This window comes from Eulemur rufifrons, chromosome 8, assembly GCF_041146395.1.
Source record: "Eulemur rufifrons isolate Redbay chromosome 8, OSU_ERuf_1, whole genome shotgun sequence".
NCBI lineage: Eukaryota > Metazoa > Chordata > Mammalia > Primates > Lemuridae > Eulemur > Eulemur rufifrons.
In genome coordinates, this window is record NC_090990.1 from 16,505,425 (window position 1) to 16,522,248 (window position 16,824).

At 55.4% G+C, this 16,824-nt stretch overlaps 1 protein-coding gene across 1 annotated transcript in view; it reads right to left on the minus strand.

Moving 5' to 3' along the window:
* The window catches only part of RUNX3 (RUNX family transcription factor 3), a 59,102-nt gene that overhangs the window by 14,971 nt on the left and 27,307 nt on the right, over positions 1-16,824 (minus strand). The window contains exons 2-3 of the mRNA XM_069477470.1: positions 9,547-9,824; positions 7,499-7,655 (exon numbers count right to left, since the gene is read on the minus strand). Coding sequence (XP_069333571.1) covers positions 7,499-7,655; positions 9,547-9,824 — 435 coding nt within the window. The remainder of the gene's footprint in view (positions 1-7,498; positions 7,656-9,546; positions 9,825-16,824) is intronic.

Genomic DNA, 16,824 nt, shown 5'->3' on the forward strand with positions numbered 1-16,824 from the left:
TTCAAGGCCCCCAGGGGTCTGGCACCAACTTTGTCACCCCTCCCCCCAGCTCTGGTCACCCTGGCTTATTTCTTCCTTACTTCTTGGTCTTTCTCTGTGCTGTTCCTTCTATTCAGAGACCCATGCGATTTGGGGGTGGGGAGCTAGGAGGGGTCTATATTTTTTTCCCTGAAAGTAATTAGTGATCTTTGCAGAAAACTTTGAGAACACAGAAAATATTAAAGAAAGAAAAAACATCCATCGTTCCACTGGCCAGAGATAAACATTGTTACCATTTGGGTACTTTCTGCCCCATCCTCTGTGTATGGGTACGCGCATTTACACAGTGCAGAGGTGCTAAGATGTACATTTTGGTACTCTGTTTTATTTTTCATTTAACATCACATCAGAAGCCCATGTCATTAAGACTTCTTCATAAACTTCATTTTTAGTGGCTGCAAATATTTCAACTCACAGAAGCCCTATCTTTTATTTAACCACCTCCTCACTCCCTGCATTTACATCGTTGCTAATTTCTCATTGGTGTGTGCAGCCGGGGCTGGAAAAGGACTGATTTGGGAGCTGCAGACATTTCATTTGTAGACACAACTGTTATTTCCAGAACGCTGTTCTATTTTTAGATAGACATTTGGCTCCAAAGTCTCCATTCAAAATTCCTGAGAGGGGGAAAAAAACTTTTAAAATAATACTTTTTTTTTTTAACCATTTAAAATAAAATGAAAATGACATTCTGTTTATAAAAATCTTTGTCTGCATCTCTGCTTATATCCTTAGAATAGATTCCAAGAAGCGCTTTGTGATTTCATTGCATCGGAGGGTTGGGACACATTTGTGGGTGTTGATCTCTCTTGGAGAGAGATGACTCTACAGAGAGGTCTCTGTCGTCGTCACGCCGGGTGTGAGGCCACGTCCACCCCAGGGCCATCACCTGTGTGACCACGTCTAGCAAGATGGAAGATCTTTTAGACTCTCTTGACTGTGTTCACCTTTCTTCTCTTACTAGCGAGAGGGAAACTTTGGGTATGGGTATTATCCGGCATAATCCAGCACAAATTATTGCTTTGTGTTCTCTTACACTTTCCTGTTAAGGATTTAGTGCCTTTTAAAACCCGCCGTGTATGAAGCTTGTTAACACTTTCCGTGTCGTAGTAGTGGCGATCAGTTTCCCAGGCCAGTGGACTTCTCATTTCACTTTCTGGTCCCGAGCTGTTTTCGTTTTCGGTTCTAGCTCTCGTTCTTCCATCGTTTTTATGTTTAGACAGTTTTCTCCACGTCGAAGGCAGATAAAGGCTTTACTTGCAACAAAGGGCGTACTCTCCGCTGTCTACAGTTAACTCGTTGATGTGCCCGGGGTTCTACTGGTTGGTACGGTATAAGGTAAGGATTTGTCCTCAAAGAGCAACCCAATGTCCCTAGTGCCTTAGTAAGAGCCCTCCTCTCACCCTGTTTCCATTGTAACCCAAAGCCACGTGCTGTGTGAGATTGGGGGTGAGCTTCACCGGTCCCCCAGGCCAGAATCACCTCCCCCGCTTCTGTGCAGCCTCGGCCTCTGGACCCCAGTTACAGTCCCAGGAACTCCCTGAGGGCAGGGGCCAATGGCCTGGTGCACAGTACCCGCAGGGCTGGCACAGGACGGGCACCGAGGGAGGCTGCCTGAGTGCACCCCTCTGGCATCCTCCCGACATCTCTCAAGGCAGGTTTCATGAGCCCCATGTGACTCGTGGGAGAGGGACCTCAGTGTGGGGACCAGTATCTTATGGTTCTGTTTACACGGCTGGGCACGTGGTGGCCAAGCGATCAAGTGAAAATTCTAGCTCCATAAACAAGAAAATCTGGAACAAAACTAGACCAGCCAGGCTGCCGGGGCCACACTGAAGAACTCAAGGGCTTCTGAGATGCCAGGGGGTGTTTAAAGCTGAAGAGCCCCTGAGCTATGGCTCCAACTGAGAAACAGAGGGGCTCCTCTGGAAGACTTTCCCGGGCCAGCCAGCTGGAGGCAGGGATAGGAACGCTCAGGGCACTTGCTCCTGGAGCCCTGGGTCTGGAAGAACAAAGCTGCAGGGGCACTTTGTGATGCAAACAGAAAGTACAAAACGGTCTATGGCAATGCCAGGCTGGTGGCCTCAGGCTCCCTGCTCACCCCTGCCAGGACCCTCCTTCCCCGCTACTGCCTTCCCGGTCTCTGAAGTCACCTCCCTCTGGTGGGGTGACTAGTTGGAGCCCTTGCCCCTCCAACCAGCCAGGCACTCTCCGGGGGTCTCTGGGCCTCTGCCCCTTGCATCGCTTCCTGTGGGTGCCACGCCGAGGGGCAGTTTAGGCACAGCCCAGGGCACCAGTGGGCACACTCCGGACACTGAGCACCCCCAGCAGCACTTGGCGGTTTGCTACAACGCGCCTGCAGGTCTCAACTGAAAAGTCACCTTCCCAGCAAGGCCTTCCCCGGTCACTTCATCTAAAGTAGGCGCGTTAAACTTGGCTCTGTAGAACTGAGCAGGCCTGGGATAGGAAAAAAACGACAACTGTATTGTCCTTACCCTCTAACTGAAATTTAGCTTCTCTCTCAAGTAAGAGCATACGTAGGCAACAAACCACAGCCGTATTCGCGGCAGTACCTGTGACCTTGTCGCCAAGAGACGTCACAGATGTTTACATATCACATTACAGTTGTCGCAGATTTCTCTAAATATCTTTCATGCTCGTCACAACTTCGATATCACAGTCGTCATTAGACCTGTTGCTAGATCTTGTTATTTAATACATTAAACAGGCAGCACATTTATCACAATTTTTAAAACATTTTGCTAACAGTTGCTGTAAAAGAATTGGTTTCCATTGTAATCCTTTGTATTTTATCTTAAACCTTAAAGAAAAAACCCACATTATTCTGAGAAAGGTGTGTGGGCTTCTCCAGGCTGTCAAAAGAGCCCACAGGGCACAAAAGGGTTAAGCAACTCGATCTGAAGGGTCACGGGCCCTCCCACTCCCTGCCTGCTCCAGCCTTGCACCTGCTTCAATGTCCCCATGGTGTCCCTTTAACAATCCTCTACTTACATACCTCATTTTGCCTCCCTCTACTAGATCATAAGCTCCCTGGGCCAGAATTTTTGTCTTGTTCACTGCTGTGTCCCCAGCCCCTAGGACAGCATCTGGCACATAGTGGGTGCTCAATAAGCATTTATGAAATGAATTAAGAGCAGAAATTGCTGCTCCCATTTTACAGATGAGAACACTGAGGCTCCCGGAGAGGCAGTGAGTTGAGCAAGTCACACAGGAGCCAGCAGGGCTGAGGAAGGTTAGAATGTGCTGGAACCTGCCCCACCACACTGGTATAAGGGCTTGCTCCCACCAGGTAGCAAACCACATGCCACCCCTGAAGTCACCAGCACTCCTTGCCTACTTCCTCTCGGTTTCCAGGCCTGTCACCATCCCTCCCAGGTACCCGCAGAGGGGAGAGGAGTCAGAGTTGAAGTTGGAGGGGTGGGGGTGCCTAAGAGCAGGAGGGGACGGGAGGGGCAGGTGTCGGGAAGACCAGGAGGCAGGGACCATGCGAACCAGGGGTGGGAGGAAGCTGCCTTCCTGAGTGCCCCTCAACTCTCCCTGGCCCTGCCCAGCTCTCTCTCTCTCTGCCTAGCGGTAACAAACCCATCCATCCATCTCTCTGCCTCTAGGACCAGGAAGCGGAGAAGACAAAGGAGGTGGACAGCTCCTTGCAGAAACCCTGGGCAAACTTGCAACTGGCCAGGAGTCCAGGAATTGCAAATCCAGGCACTCCAAGGGCGCCTGGGTTGGTGGGGTGGGGGGAGAAATCCACGTCTGGGAAATAACTGCCCTGCAGAACCCAGCGCCCTGGTCCCACCATCAAGCTCAATGGGTCCGGCAGTGTGGCGTCGGGCAAGCCTCTGAGCCTCCCAAGAGGGTCCTATGCGATGAGCCCCACCCATGGGAGCTGCCTGGGCAAAGGAGGGGACGTGTCTGCCTCAGGGACCTCTGGGTTTTCTCCACATTGGCCAAGAAGCCACCTGTCTCTTCCCCCAGCAGTGGTCTCCCTAAGCTTGCACCCACACACCTCACCCCAAATCTCTCTCCACAAACTGTGGCTCCTTTTTAACCAGTTAATGACAGGTCAGGAGCTCATGCGCTTGTCATCTTCGCCTAGGTCGGTGGCTGCCTGCTAGAGGGCATTTCGGGGGTCGGTGGTCTGTGTGGCCAATGGCGCCGGGCCCGCACTGCTGGCATCAGAGGTGCGCAGTGTGTTTGTGGAGGGGATGCAAGTGTCCAGCACCGACAGGGCAGCGAAGAGCACATTCTTGCTGGAAGGCAAAAGCTCCCTCATAAAAATCCTGAGCCATGAACCTAACTCGGTTTTACATAAAACAAGGAAATTTTTTTTTGCACTTTTAATATCTACTGAATTTTCCAAGACAAAAGACAATTATTATTTTTTTAAATTTTGTTCAGAACTTTGCCAAGAATTGTCCACAACTTCAGCAAATGAGCATTGATGGCAGGGCCGCACTCAGACTCTGAGGACCCCTGCCTGTTCTGTCTGCTGTGGTGACGGCCAGGCTTCTGCGTAGCGGGCATCGGTCCACCTTGCTGTGTCGTCTCGCCCCAACACGTATGTATTCATAGTGATGTTTTATTATAAACTACTTTCCCTTTTTTTCTCTATCATAGGTGTGGAATTATAAAGCTTTTGAAACTGGATGTTAGTAGGTAGGTTATGTTCCCTATTGATTTCAACGTAGGATAGTAAAGGGCTCGTTACAAAAAATATTTATTGTAAGAAAGGGGTGTTGTGCCTGGCAGGGTGGGAACCTGGGCCCTAATCACTGCAGGGGACAGCAGTGACCTGGTTTTCCTTCCCTTCCTGTTCTTGGTTCACAATTTCAGCCTGTGGTGTGTCTTTCATGGAAAGCTATCTTCTTGGAATTCAGACAGAAGCAAGGGCTCAAAATTGAGGAAATAAGCAGAAGTTTCCATCTGACTTCTTAGTCCTGGAAGAAGTCACAGAGCCAGGGAAGGGCTCTGGGTCCCAAACCCCAACCTGTCCTGACTTCCAAAGTGGCCCAGATTGTCGGTGTCAACCACTGACTTGTTCTCTCAGGTGGGAATTTCCCAGTCGGCAGGATGGGTACAACAGATGTGTGTCTGCATGCCACCAGACCCCGGCACCCTCCTTCCTCCCTGCCAGCCGCCTCCACCTCTCCCACTCAGCAGTTCACACCTTCTGGGTTTCCCCCACCCCCGCCCAAACCGCACGGTAATCAGAAAATCAGTGACTGTCACCACTCAAAGGGACCTCAAAGGCCTCCTCCATTCCCAAGCATTTGAAGTAACAAAATCTCTAATATGTATCCAGTTCTCGATATGCACCAACTGATACACTTGCATCAATTTCATTAATCCCTTCAAAATCTCATGAGGTAGGGACCACGATTAGCCCCATTTTACAGATGAGGAAACCGAGACACACAGAGGTTAAGTCATTTGCTCAATGCCATCCAGCAATTCACTAGCAGAGCTGGGACCCAAACCCAGGTTGGCTGATTCTAGAGCCAGGCTCTTAAAGATCACGAGCCTCTGAGGGCAGAACACTTCATCCAGGGTTCCGTAGGCATCAGAACTTGTATTTAGACCACTCACTCCCTCCCAGGACCACTGAGGCTGGTGAGAGAATGGAAGTGAGAATGGTTTATAAACACAGCCTCCTGCATCTCCCAGAGCCACCATCCCAGCCTTGGCTGTGCCAGCCACAAGAGCATGCTGCCAAACAATGCTCCAGAAAGCCATCTCCCTCCTTGCAGGCCTTGGGGGTGGCGGCTCAGGTCTGTGGGCATAAAAGCCACAAAAAAATCATTTTCAGGATGTAGAATGGCCAGATGAGGTCTCAGTAACTCAGAGAATCACCTTCTCTTCTCTTTCTGTATCTCCCCACCCAGGCGAAGGAGTGGGAAGAAAAACAAAGTTCCCGATGCCTTGCTGGGCTTCCCGACCAACATCACCTTCCGCCTGCCTCATGAGGGGCGGCAGCTATAGTGTCCCCCACACCTGGGCTGGCAGACCCAGCCACTGCCCTGCAGTCAGTAGAGCCACCAGCCTTGCCTGCCACCGACCAGAGATGACTGACTCTCCACTCAGGGCTGGGGCTGGGATTAAGTTGCAAAGGGCTTTCGAGATTGGGGATGACAAAAGGGGCTTGGAGACTAATTAGGAGCAGCAATGAAAGCTTAATTCATAAAAGCAAACATTTTCCATCCATCAACCTGCAACCAGTTAAGGGCACCGTTTGAAAGAAATCTGTGCGTGGGGAAGGGAGCCAACAGGAACAGGAAATGTTTGAAAGAATGTAAACTATTTCAGTTTCATAAAAAGTAACAAGTAAACAGTTATTACATGCAAATAATGCCCTGGTTTTAATTAATGCTGAAAAGTCAAAATATGTTTGACATTTGTATGTATACATTGAATGGCTGGAGAGGAAAAAATGGTGCCCAGATGCCCGCTTCGGAGCAGGGCTGGCAGCTCAGAGGGAACTAAAACCTTGAGAAGGGCTTGTTTATTGGTGATGAAAAGTACAATTCTGCTTCAGCCGCTTCAGCCTGTGTGGAGTCGGGCAGCAGAGGGAACAGCAGAGGGAACCCGGCTGACTTTCTTAACAAAGCTGGAGGCAGGCCTGGTGCTTGGGAAGGGCAGCTCCCCGAAGCCACTTCTCAGCAGGCTGGTCTTAAAGGGCCAGTGGACCTTAAGCCTCCATTTCACCAGGGCAGGGTTGCTAGGACTTCTCCACCCAGGAGCTGAGTGATGATGGGTTTCAGGTCCCAGCAGCCTCCCACTCAACAGCCCCTGGTCCTGCCTTCCTTCGACTGCCGAGGTCGATCAGGCAGGCAGGGTGATACACCAGCCTGGACTGTAGGATGGGAGACGGCAGCCTGCAAGCTGTGCCCTCCGACATTCAGCATTCTGCACTGCATTAGTTCTATTCTAAACCACCTGGGGCTCAAAGGGCTTGGGAAACTGTGCCTTGGGGAGGCCACAGCTGGGGAGAGGCGGTCTCAGAGTGTAGGGGAGACTCTGCCCCTGTGAGGAGAGTGGCTTGGGTGCTTGGGTCTGGCAGACTGGTCCTCCAAGCTGCCTGCTGAAAGACCTGCAAGCTCCCTTTTTGTTCGTTCATCCACGATCTTCTCCCAGCATCTTTTGTGCCACCAGGGTTGCTTAATCAGGAAAGAGGGTTGGCATGGAAGGTTTCAGGAGTTAGTAAACCCCAGAAACTGGGAGAAAATTGTGGCTTTTCCTGGCAAAAGGTCATAACTTTCCTCACACCCTCACAGAGATCTGTAACACCCTAAGGGATTACAAACGGCTCTTTTAGACAGAGCTGGACCGGGAGACCGGTTTCCAGGGCTTCCACTGGGACCCCAAGGCCTCTCTCTCAGCTTCCTTTCCCCCACCTTTGCCATTGTCAATGTCGGGCTCACGAGGTCTCCCTCCGGCTCACCTCGCCCACTGCGGCCCACGAAACGAAGGTCGTTGAACCTGGCCACCTGGTTCTTCATGACGGCAGAGGCATTGCGAAGTTCGGCAGAGTAGTTCTCATCGTTGCCTGCCATCACGGTCACCACTGTTCCATCTGGCACATCCCCCAGTGCCACCACCTGAGGACAAGGGGGGTGCTGAGGGATCGCTTAGAAAGGCAGAGGGCAAGGGGAAGGAGGGGAGGGGCTGGGCGGGCAGCTCCCCTAGGTCCCAGACGCACTGCAGATTTCTCAAATGGGGGGTGGAGAAGAGGCTTAGAAACAATAAAGACCTTCCCCCAAATAGAACAGAAACAAGCAGATGAAACCCCTACCTTCCATACCAAAATCCTAGAGCAATTGGGTAAGCTGTGTCTCAAGAAATTATCCTTTCAATTAAATCGAATCTAAGCGAGAGCCGTGAATCAGCTCAGTCACTATGATGTGGGATGCGGTTCCCTTGTCTTCGTCTTGAGTAAAAGAGGAATCAACATGCTTCTAGCAACCAAGTTCCCAAGTAAAAAAAGAATACCAACAATAATAATAAGAGGGCTGCTACCCTCACTCGATTTATGCAAGAGTCGTTTGGGGTAGGAAATTTGGCCCTGAAATGTGGCCCAGGCCCGGTTTATTGGCCTCTGCAGAGCCTGAATTCGTTATGCAGAGAAAATGCGAAATGCAAAACAAACTGGTTTTCAGAAGGGTCGTCCCGAAAACCCCTTTAAAGTGAGGGGGGTGCTTTTGATAACAGAAGGATGCACCTGCTGGGAACTGCAGGATGGAGGTGAGGATGTCCCCCTAAATACCGTCTCCCCACCCCCTGCCCCCCAGAGCACGGAGAGGCAGATGCCTTTTGAAAAAGAATCAGACTCTAAACAGAGTCACAGCCATTTAAACGTGGCTGCCGCGTGCAGGGAGTAAGGATCCAGATGGTAAAAATTTCAAGGAGAAAATGTTTGGGGTCTGATTAAAAAGGCCAGATTTCCTGTCAACATCCTGTCTTCTTTTAATTTCAAAGACTCCTTTTAAGCTCCAAGTGACAGTAAAAGCTCCGATCTGACGATTAAAGTCACACGGGCCTCCCCCCCCTCCCGGGGAGATTTTCCCCACTGGTATTTTAAGATGTCACCCGGGAGACCTCAAAGAGCCACTCATGCTTTTTTCCAATTTGGAGTCGTCTTAATGGGAGCAAGGACGGCTCAGTTGCCAGCGGCCGCTGTTTCCAGCCACCTCGGGCACCACCCCCCCTGCCGCCGGCCCTTCCTGCCCTGCCCTTTCTCACGGCAGCTGTGAGAGGTTTAGGGGAAAACCAAGGCGTTTTCGTTTCATCTCGCTGCCCCCTTAAAAAAATGAAAATGAAACAGTCGCCTACTCCCTGGCATAGAGAAAAAGATCCTCTGAATGATTGGGGGCTGCCAGGGGTGGGGGCACCCCAATCTCAGCCTGCCATTGCGGATGCAGAATATTCCGGCGCAACCTTTTAGGGTGCAATGCTCCCGGTCCGGGCCTGGAGTCCAGCCCCGCGTATGATTTCAGAAGCCCCAAGCCCGAAGCCCGAGGTGGAGGGTGTGAGCAGGAAGTGTTTCTGAAGCGGCACAGGAGGAGGGGTGCTGGCAGTGGAGGGTAGGCCCTATGCACCCTCCGAACCGCACCTCCGGCGTCCTCGCCCTGGTCCCGGGGATCCTGTTCTCGGCTGCCCGCAGGGCTGTGTCCGAGGGATCCGGGTTAGGGGCGAGCGAAGCCCCATTCGCTTGTTTCCGCATCAACGTCTCTACGCAGGGTTCCCCAAAGCCTAGGTGGAGGGGGCCAGCCCCCTAAAAGTCATCCGTTCGGGGCACATCCAAGAGTGAACGCCGAGGTCCCTGGGCCGAGCACGCAGCGAGGTCGAAAGCGCCCTCGGCCCAGCTGCCCGGGTCTCGCCGCAGAGTCTCGGGCAGGTCCGCTCCCCACTCCTCCCCGGGCCCTGGCTCCTGCAGCTGGGACGCCGGGAGCCCCAGGGCCCGTGTCCTCCCGCCCTGGGTCCCGCACTCACCTTGAAGGCGACAGGCAGCGTCTTGTTGCAGCGCCAGTGCGAGGGCAGCACGGAGCAGAGGAAGTTGGGGCTGTCGGTGCGCACGAGCTCTCCCGCGTGGTCCGCCAGCACGTCCACCATCGAGCGCACCTCCGGTCGGGCGCGCCCGCCGGGCCCCACGGCCGCCTGCGCGCTCAGCGCGCCGCTGTTCTCTCCCATCTTGCCGCCGCCGCCGCCGCCGCCGCCGCCGCAGGGGAAGGCCGTGGAGGGAGGTGTGAAGCGGCGGCTGGTGCTCGGGTCTACAGGAATACGCATAACAGCGGCCGTCAGGGCGCCGGGCGGGCGGCGGCGGCGCGGCTCCCCCGGGGGCGGCCGGCGCGGGCGCCTTCTCGGCCGCCGCTGCCGAGAGAAGCGGGAAAGCAGAAGCGGCGGGGCCCGGGCCTCAGGGCGCAGGGGGCGGCGCCCGGGGACGACCCGCCGGGGCCCGCCCGCCGCGAGGCCTCGCTGCCCCGACGGCCGCGCGCAGCCTGCCCGCTAGTCCCGCATCCCGGGCGCGCGGCCCGCGTGCGGCTGCCCCTCGCGGCGGTCCCGGCTGCCTGGGCCGCGGCGGGGCCCGCGCGGGCTGTGCCTCCGCCGCCGCCGCCTCCCGGCCCGCAGCCCGTGGCCGCCCCACGGACTCCGCAGCCGCAGCCCCAGAACAAATCCTCGAGAATCAAGTGGCGGGGCTGTGGCCGCCCGCGCGGGGTTAGTACCCGGGACCCGCGGGGGCGGGCCTGGCCCGAGCGACGCGTCGCGCAGCCAATCGGAGCCCCCATCGCGGGCACCTCTGCGGCGTTCGCGGGGGAGGAACGGGCCCTCCGAAGGCCGCCCAAAGGGGTGGGGCGGAAGGCCCCGCCCCGCGAGGACGCCGGCTGTCGGAGGCCCTGCGCGGTGGCGGAGGGCCCCGAGAGTTCTAGGAGCCCGGGGCAGATGCTAGAAATTTGTTTAGAACGTCCGGGCCCCACAGAAGGCTCCCTTGCCGCCCTCTCCAGGTCGTGGCTCCCTGACGCTGGGACCGCAACCCTTTCCCTCCTCTTCCCCTCTGGCCTTAGGCAGACTCCCCGAGCTCTAGCCGCTTTTGGCCTGTGACGCCTGCACCCTCAGCTGGGGACCGCAGGGGCTCCAAGGCCAGTGACAGGGCGCCGGCGCCGGGAGCTGCCCCAAAGAGGTTACTCATCTCCCTCCACCCCCCCTGCAAATTATTTTGACCCAAGAGTCCCCCTCTGCACACGGAATTCTGCGTGCCGTCCGGGGCCAGCCCAGCCGGCGGCCTCTGCAGCTCCCAGGCTTGCTTTGGTCCTGGCCTCAGTGGTCCCTGTGCCAACTTGGGGACAGACGGAAGGGAGTCTCCCACGGGCCCACATCGGCTGGGGCCAACAACCCTGCTCCTCTCTGATCTCCCCTCAAAACAAGTTTCAGGATCATGCAGGCCTCGAGGCATCGTTCTTCGTTGTGGCAGCCTGTGGCTCTTTGAAAAACATAGTACGATCTGCAAAACGCGTTTCCCCGATTATTTTCTTCCACGCATTTAACCACAGTCCTGCATTGTGGAAGAGCACGCGGGTCCGTGGCAAGAAGAAAACTGCGGAATGGCTGTAAAGCTAAGGGCCCTGGCTTCCAGAGGAGAGAATTTTCTTCCTCCTTGTGGCTGGAAAGTGGCCCCCGCGACTCCAAGCCCGCGTCGTCTTAGGCCCGTGCGCTCTGGCCCCGCTGCATGGACACTGACAGCTTCGCCGAGGCATTCATTGCCTGCTCGCTGGGCTCTGGGGTCCCGCTCCCACTCCCCAGCCACGCGGCCCAACCACTTCTGGGCTTTACTGCAAAAAAGTAAAGCCTCTCCCGCCTCCTGGGCCAGTTCAACAGGCCTAGGGACGGTCTACAGCGGGGAGGCAACAGGAAAGATAAAGCCCCCATTCACGCCGAAATATCGCCCCAGGTGCGCTCTCTGGTCTCTGGGAATCGAACGCGCGTGGACTCTCCCCGCCGCTTTGGAGATTGAGATGGATTTTCGTTGCCTCCCGCGCTCGGCAGGTGCAAAACGACGAATTCCAAGCCTCCGGAGCAAAGAAGCACAGGATCCGACGGTGGCCGCGAGAGCTCCTCCTGGATCTGACCCTGCCCAGTGCGCACCGTTTCGTCGCCACGAAACGAAATTAAGCCCTGAGTGGTTCCAGGGGGGACGGGCTCTTGCTCAACTCTGACCACCTGGAGAGCTATCCCCTGCCCCTCTCTGAGCCTCAAGTCAGCGCCTCAGGCCAGCCTCAGGCCATCTCAAAAGCAAGGAGGGTGAGGGTCCCTTACTGGATCTTTCAAAGAGCCTATCCTTAGGAGTTGTCGGTCGCCAGGCCCGCGCGCCCTCGGAAGCGCTGGCATCAGGAGCCGAAAACAGAGGAAAGCGAGAGATCCCGGCCTTGGCGCATCTGACCCCCGGGAGCTTCTCCGGGAAAGGCCCACCGCGTCGTGGCCAGGTAGGGCCCGGAGCCCGGGGCAGGTGACGCATGCTGCCCTCGAGCGGCTGTGGGGCCGTGACTCGCTGCTTCTGGGGTTTGTAAATTCGATTCGTCGAGAGCTTTCGGTTTGCATCGTGCCTTTTACTTGTCCCTCCGCCCGATTTCTCTCTCTCATCCTACAGAGGGTGGACAAACGGGTTTTCAAAGAATGGGGGCTCTTGTAGGCCCCGGCACCTTGCGTAGGACTCGGCGCGGCTCCGGCCCTCCGGAGGGCGCTCGCCGTCCGTGGGCACCGGAACGAAGGGACGGGGGTTGTAGGCGTTTGGGTCCGCAGCCCGAGGTCGCAGGGGCCGCCAGGACAGGAGCAGCAGCGGAGCCACCGCTAGTTGGCGCCTGCACCCCGCCAGCCGCGCATTCCCGGGCCAGGCTCTGCCCAGATGCGCGCCAGCTGCGGTCCCCGCGTCCGGGCGCCGCGGCCGCCTCCTACGAGCTGCCCTTTCTGGACAGACCGCTAGTCCGATGCCTCGCCATCTGTGCGGCCACGTTTCGGGCAAACCGATGGCTTTGTCAAATCCAAGGCTGCCTTCCCCACCTCCGTTGAGACGGACGCTTTGTGCCGTCGCATCTGCAGGTACGGGAGGATCCCTGCGTCCTCCCCCCAGCAGAAGCTGCTCCCCTCAGAGATGCGCAACCTTTCCCGTCCCATTCTGGAGGGCGGACGCACAGAACAGGCCATCTAGTTCCCAGTTTCCACCGATCGATTGCCAAGCGACAAAAACGACTGCATCTGTTTTTTGCCCTTTAATGAGAGGGAGAGCTTCCACTCCCCCACCTGGGGCATGCAGACACCCTCTCCCTTCCCCATCTGGGATGGCCCGGCATTTCCTCTCCCTCTTTCCTCCAACCAATGGAAGGAACAGGCCGGCTAGTTCTCCGTTTCCACCGATCGTCAACCTGCTTGCTCTCCATCCCGGACTGGCAAAAACTACTTCATCCCCGAAGTGTGCCACACAAAGGACAAGTAGGCTCTGGAAAACCTCCTAAGAGAACCATGGGATGTGGAAGGAGCTCGAGTCTGCAGCCCCACTGTCCGAGTTTGTCTTCTTCCAAGGCCCACAGCCATCTAGGGAAAGTTGCTTAAAACCCCCTCAGCCTCATTTCTTTCATCTGTAAAATGGGGGTTCTAATAGGAGCCTCCTCAAGGAATTGTGTGTAAAGTGCTAGCACAGGCCTGGAGCATAGGGGGTGCTCCATCCATGGGGAACCGTCACTGTTATTATTATGAAAAAATAAGGCCTGTCATCCTTGTTGGGGTTCTGTGGCAAATCCCTTCCCCTCTCTGGGCCTCACACTTCCCATCTGTGAAATGTCCAATTCTCATGTTCAGAGCTCGCCAGGACTCAGAGCCTAGTCCATGGCTGTCCTTCCCCCCTTACTCCCCTAGGGGGTTCCTGGGGGAGGTAAGGACCATCTGTGACTTGCTCGGGGGGTGCAGTCAGTCCACAGGAGGGTTTTCCAGCAAGCATCACAGGGCTGCCTGAGCCCGGGTCTTGACGACTCTCCTTCTAGGCTCTCAGACCCTCACTTTGGAAACCCACTGCCCCACACCCCAGCACCCTCCCGCAGGCAGACACTTCCCTAAGTAACAACTGGGCCTCTCCAGACCTTGTCAGCCCCTCCCTCTCCCCAGGAGGCCTCTGTTTCCTTTATTCTGAGTCTCACTGGAGCCCAGTCCCATGCAGAGCTCAGAGGACTCTCCTAGAACTGAGGCTTCCCCCAGCCTGGCCTCTACATGCCCACTCCAGGGGGACCCGTGGTGAAACCTATCTCCTGCCTAGTGCCCTGGAGCTCACGGGGGACATTCTTGTCCCTCTCTGATCCGCAGTTTCTTCTGTCAATAGAGGCCATTCTAACAGCTCCACTTCACCATGGGGGGATTAAAGATTCCCTCTAGGAGGGGAAGGGCATTGCGTTTCACATATCTAAAATGTTATTATCAATTGTTTGCTGTGAAAAGAAAGAAAAAAGAAAGAAAGAAAATGCTGCTAAGTAAACTAGGGCTCATCTGTATCCCAATTTCTGAATGTGTAAATTAGTGAGACACAGTGATGAAAAGTAGTAATACATTTAGATTGTGGGGTTTTCTGCAGGGCTGGGAGGTCTCACCCCAGAGAATCCAGCACTGGGGGCACCTCTTCTCTCTGGAAGGATCCAAAATGTGTGGGAGGACAAGTGTGCTTCTGGAATTACAGAGATCTTTTATCTTTTTGGGGGGTGGGGAAGGGCCAGACTTGGAAGGGCGGTAGGGGGATGGGAGATCACGGTGGTTAGGGCATTAGGACCCAGATACTGCCTCCTGTTGTGTGATTTTGCCCAGGGTCTACACCCCTCTGAGCCTCGTCCCTTGACCTGTAAAGTGGGAAGGACAGTCACAGTCAAGTTTGCCGGGGTTTTGCCATGTGCCCAGTGCTTGGGCATTACGTGCATTAGTCGATTCCCACAAGGATCGATGGATCGTTATGTGGAGATGTTATGCCCATTTAAACAAAGAGTGACGTTGCCCAAAGTCTGCTGGGCCAGGGAAGACCAGAGCCGGGTTAAAAGCCTGCTCTGGCTCAACATTTAAGGCGTGGAGGCAGCACTAGGTCAAGCACATCACTACTGTCCTCCCATTGGTTGAGTGAAGTAATGGGAGAGCCGGTGTATAGATATTGAAATTGCTGTTGTGCCGGTGGGAGAGCTGGAGGTGGTAAAATCTGTTAAGCAGCCATGAACTTGGAAATCAGCGACCCTTCAAACTTGGGTCCGGAGGCTGGAAGGGCTTGTCAGGGTCACTCTGGAGGGTCCTTTACTGAGGCTCCCCACCACCCACTGTCGTTTGGCCTCAGAACCCACCTGCTAGGAGGCAGGATTGGCTACGGTCCTCAGTTTATAGCTGGCAACACTGAGGCCCAGGAAGAGGGAGAGGCGTGACCAGGGTCTAGACTGAGCTCGGCAAGGCCAGGGGGCGATAACTGTGGGACCCAAATGAGGGGCGGGGTGACCTCGGCCCTGCTGGAAGCCGCAGCCAGCTCGGGGCCCAGGCTCAATAGTCCCACGGGCGCCGCCTCCTGGGCCTGAACCGATGCAGCCCCATCACCATGTAACCTTAGGGGAAGTGCCAGGGTCGGCCGCGTTTCCCTCTAGGCCTCAGTGTCCCCATCTGAACACCAGAGCTGCGCTTCTGCGGTCCCTCCAGATGCTGGCGGGCTACCCGTCTACCGCAGGACCCCAGACTGGTTTCCTTGTGACCTCGGGCCCCTCTTCCCCACCCAGTGCATTGCTAGCGCCAGCTCCCTTGTGTGTACACAGCCGCGGATCCCCCGCCCCCATGCCCAACCCCTCCCTGCCACGGGTCAGTGGTGAGGGGGTGCTCCTTCCTTCGGGGATGGGAGAGAGTAAGAGGGAGGGTGGGAGGAGGGAGAGGTGATCCCAGCACTCGCACTTGGGGCCAGAGCACAGGACGCCGGCACCATCCATAGCCAGGGAAGTGGGTTCTGGTTTCAACTCCCATCACTTGGTGGGACGTTCCTGTCGCTCTCTGTGCTCCTCACTTTTGTCATCTATAAATCAGGGAACTAATTCTAATAGAGAGGTATTTGGTCTGACTTTTAGTATCATCTAGGACTAATAATTGCCCTAATCTTTTGGACGCCTGCTGTGGGCTCAGAGTTTCCCCCCAATTGTCGCTCACCCTCAGGTGCCTCTGCAAGGTAGAGATTTTATCCTTTCCATTTTGCAGACAGGGAAACCTGGGCTCAGAGGGCAAAGAACTTCCCTCCTTGGGCCTCAGAACCCGAGAAGTTCAGACACATTCTCAGGAGCCTTCAGCAGGCTGGCTCCTTGATCAGGGGTCTGCCTCCAGGCTGCTGGCTGGTCACACTGCCTGGACCCTCCATCCACAGCTGCGGGTGGGTACAGAGCTGGCAGAGCCATCAGATCAGAGGACTCTGCTCTTGGGGTGGGAAAGTGGCCAGAGGGACCTGGGTAGCTTGGAGCCCAAGGGGCTGAGAAGTGCCTTTTCCCCAGCTCCAGGGTGGGGCTTCAGCTCTGGCAGGCAGGGAGAGAAAGGACTCCTCTGAGTGGCTGTCACTTCTCACACATTCCACGCTTTATACTCACTTATGCCTCTTAGCATTCTTATGGGGTAGGTACAGTTATCACTTCCATTTTATACATGAGGAAACTGAAGCCCAGAGAGGTTAAGTAACTTGCCCAAGGTCACACAGCTGGGAAACCAGGTAGGTAGGATTCCAACCAGGCAGTCCAGCCTCAGAGCCCAAGTTTCTGGCAGCACTACACTCTTTTCTCGTGGACCAGAATCAGATGCTTGAAGTTATTGTCATGGAATAGAATTAGAATCCTGGCATAAGAATCATGGGCAGGATTCAGAATTTTACAATGTCAGACTCAACAAGGCTCTGAAATATCAAATCCAAATCCCCATTTATCACATGGCACAACCGAGACCTAGGGGAGGAAAAGGGTCTCACTCAAGGTCAATGCCAGGGGCAGAGTCTGGACTCTTCCCCCTTCTGCTACCTCCCGCTGACTCTGATCCTCATACCTGCCCCTCTCCTTCTCCCTCCTCTCTCCCCACCACCCACCCAGCGGCTCCTGGGCCCAGCCGGTCCCATTAGGGATTTTCCACCTCCCCAAAAAGGTCCTAATGACTGTCAGTCCTTGTGAAGCCTTAATTAATCTCAGAGGCCGATGGCTTGGAGGAGACTGGGGGCTTTGGCCTTACGCAGATGAAGATTAGGGCTTCATT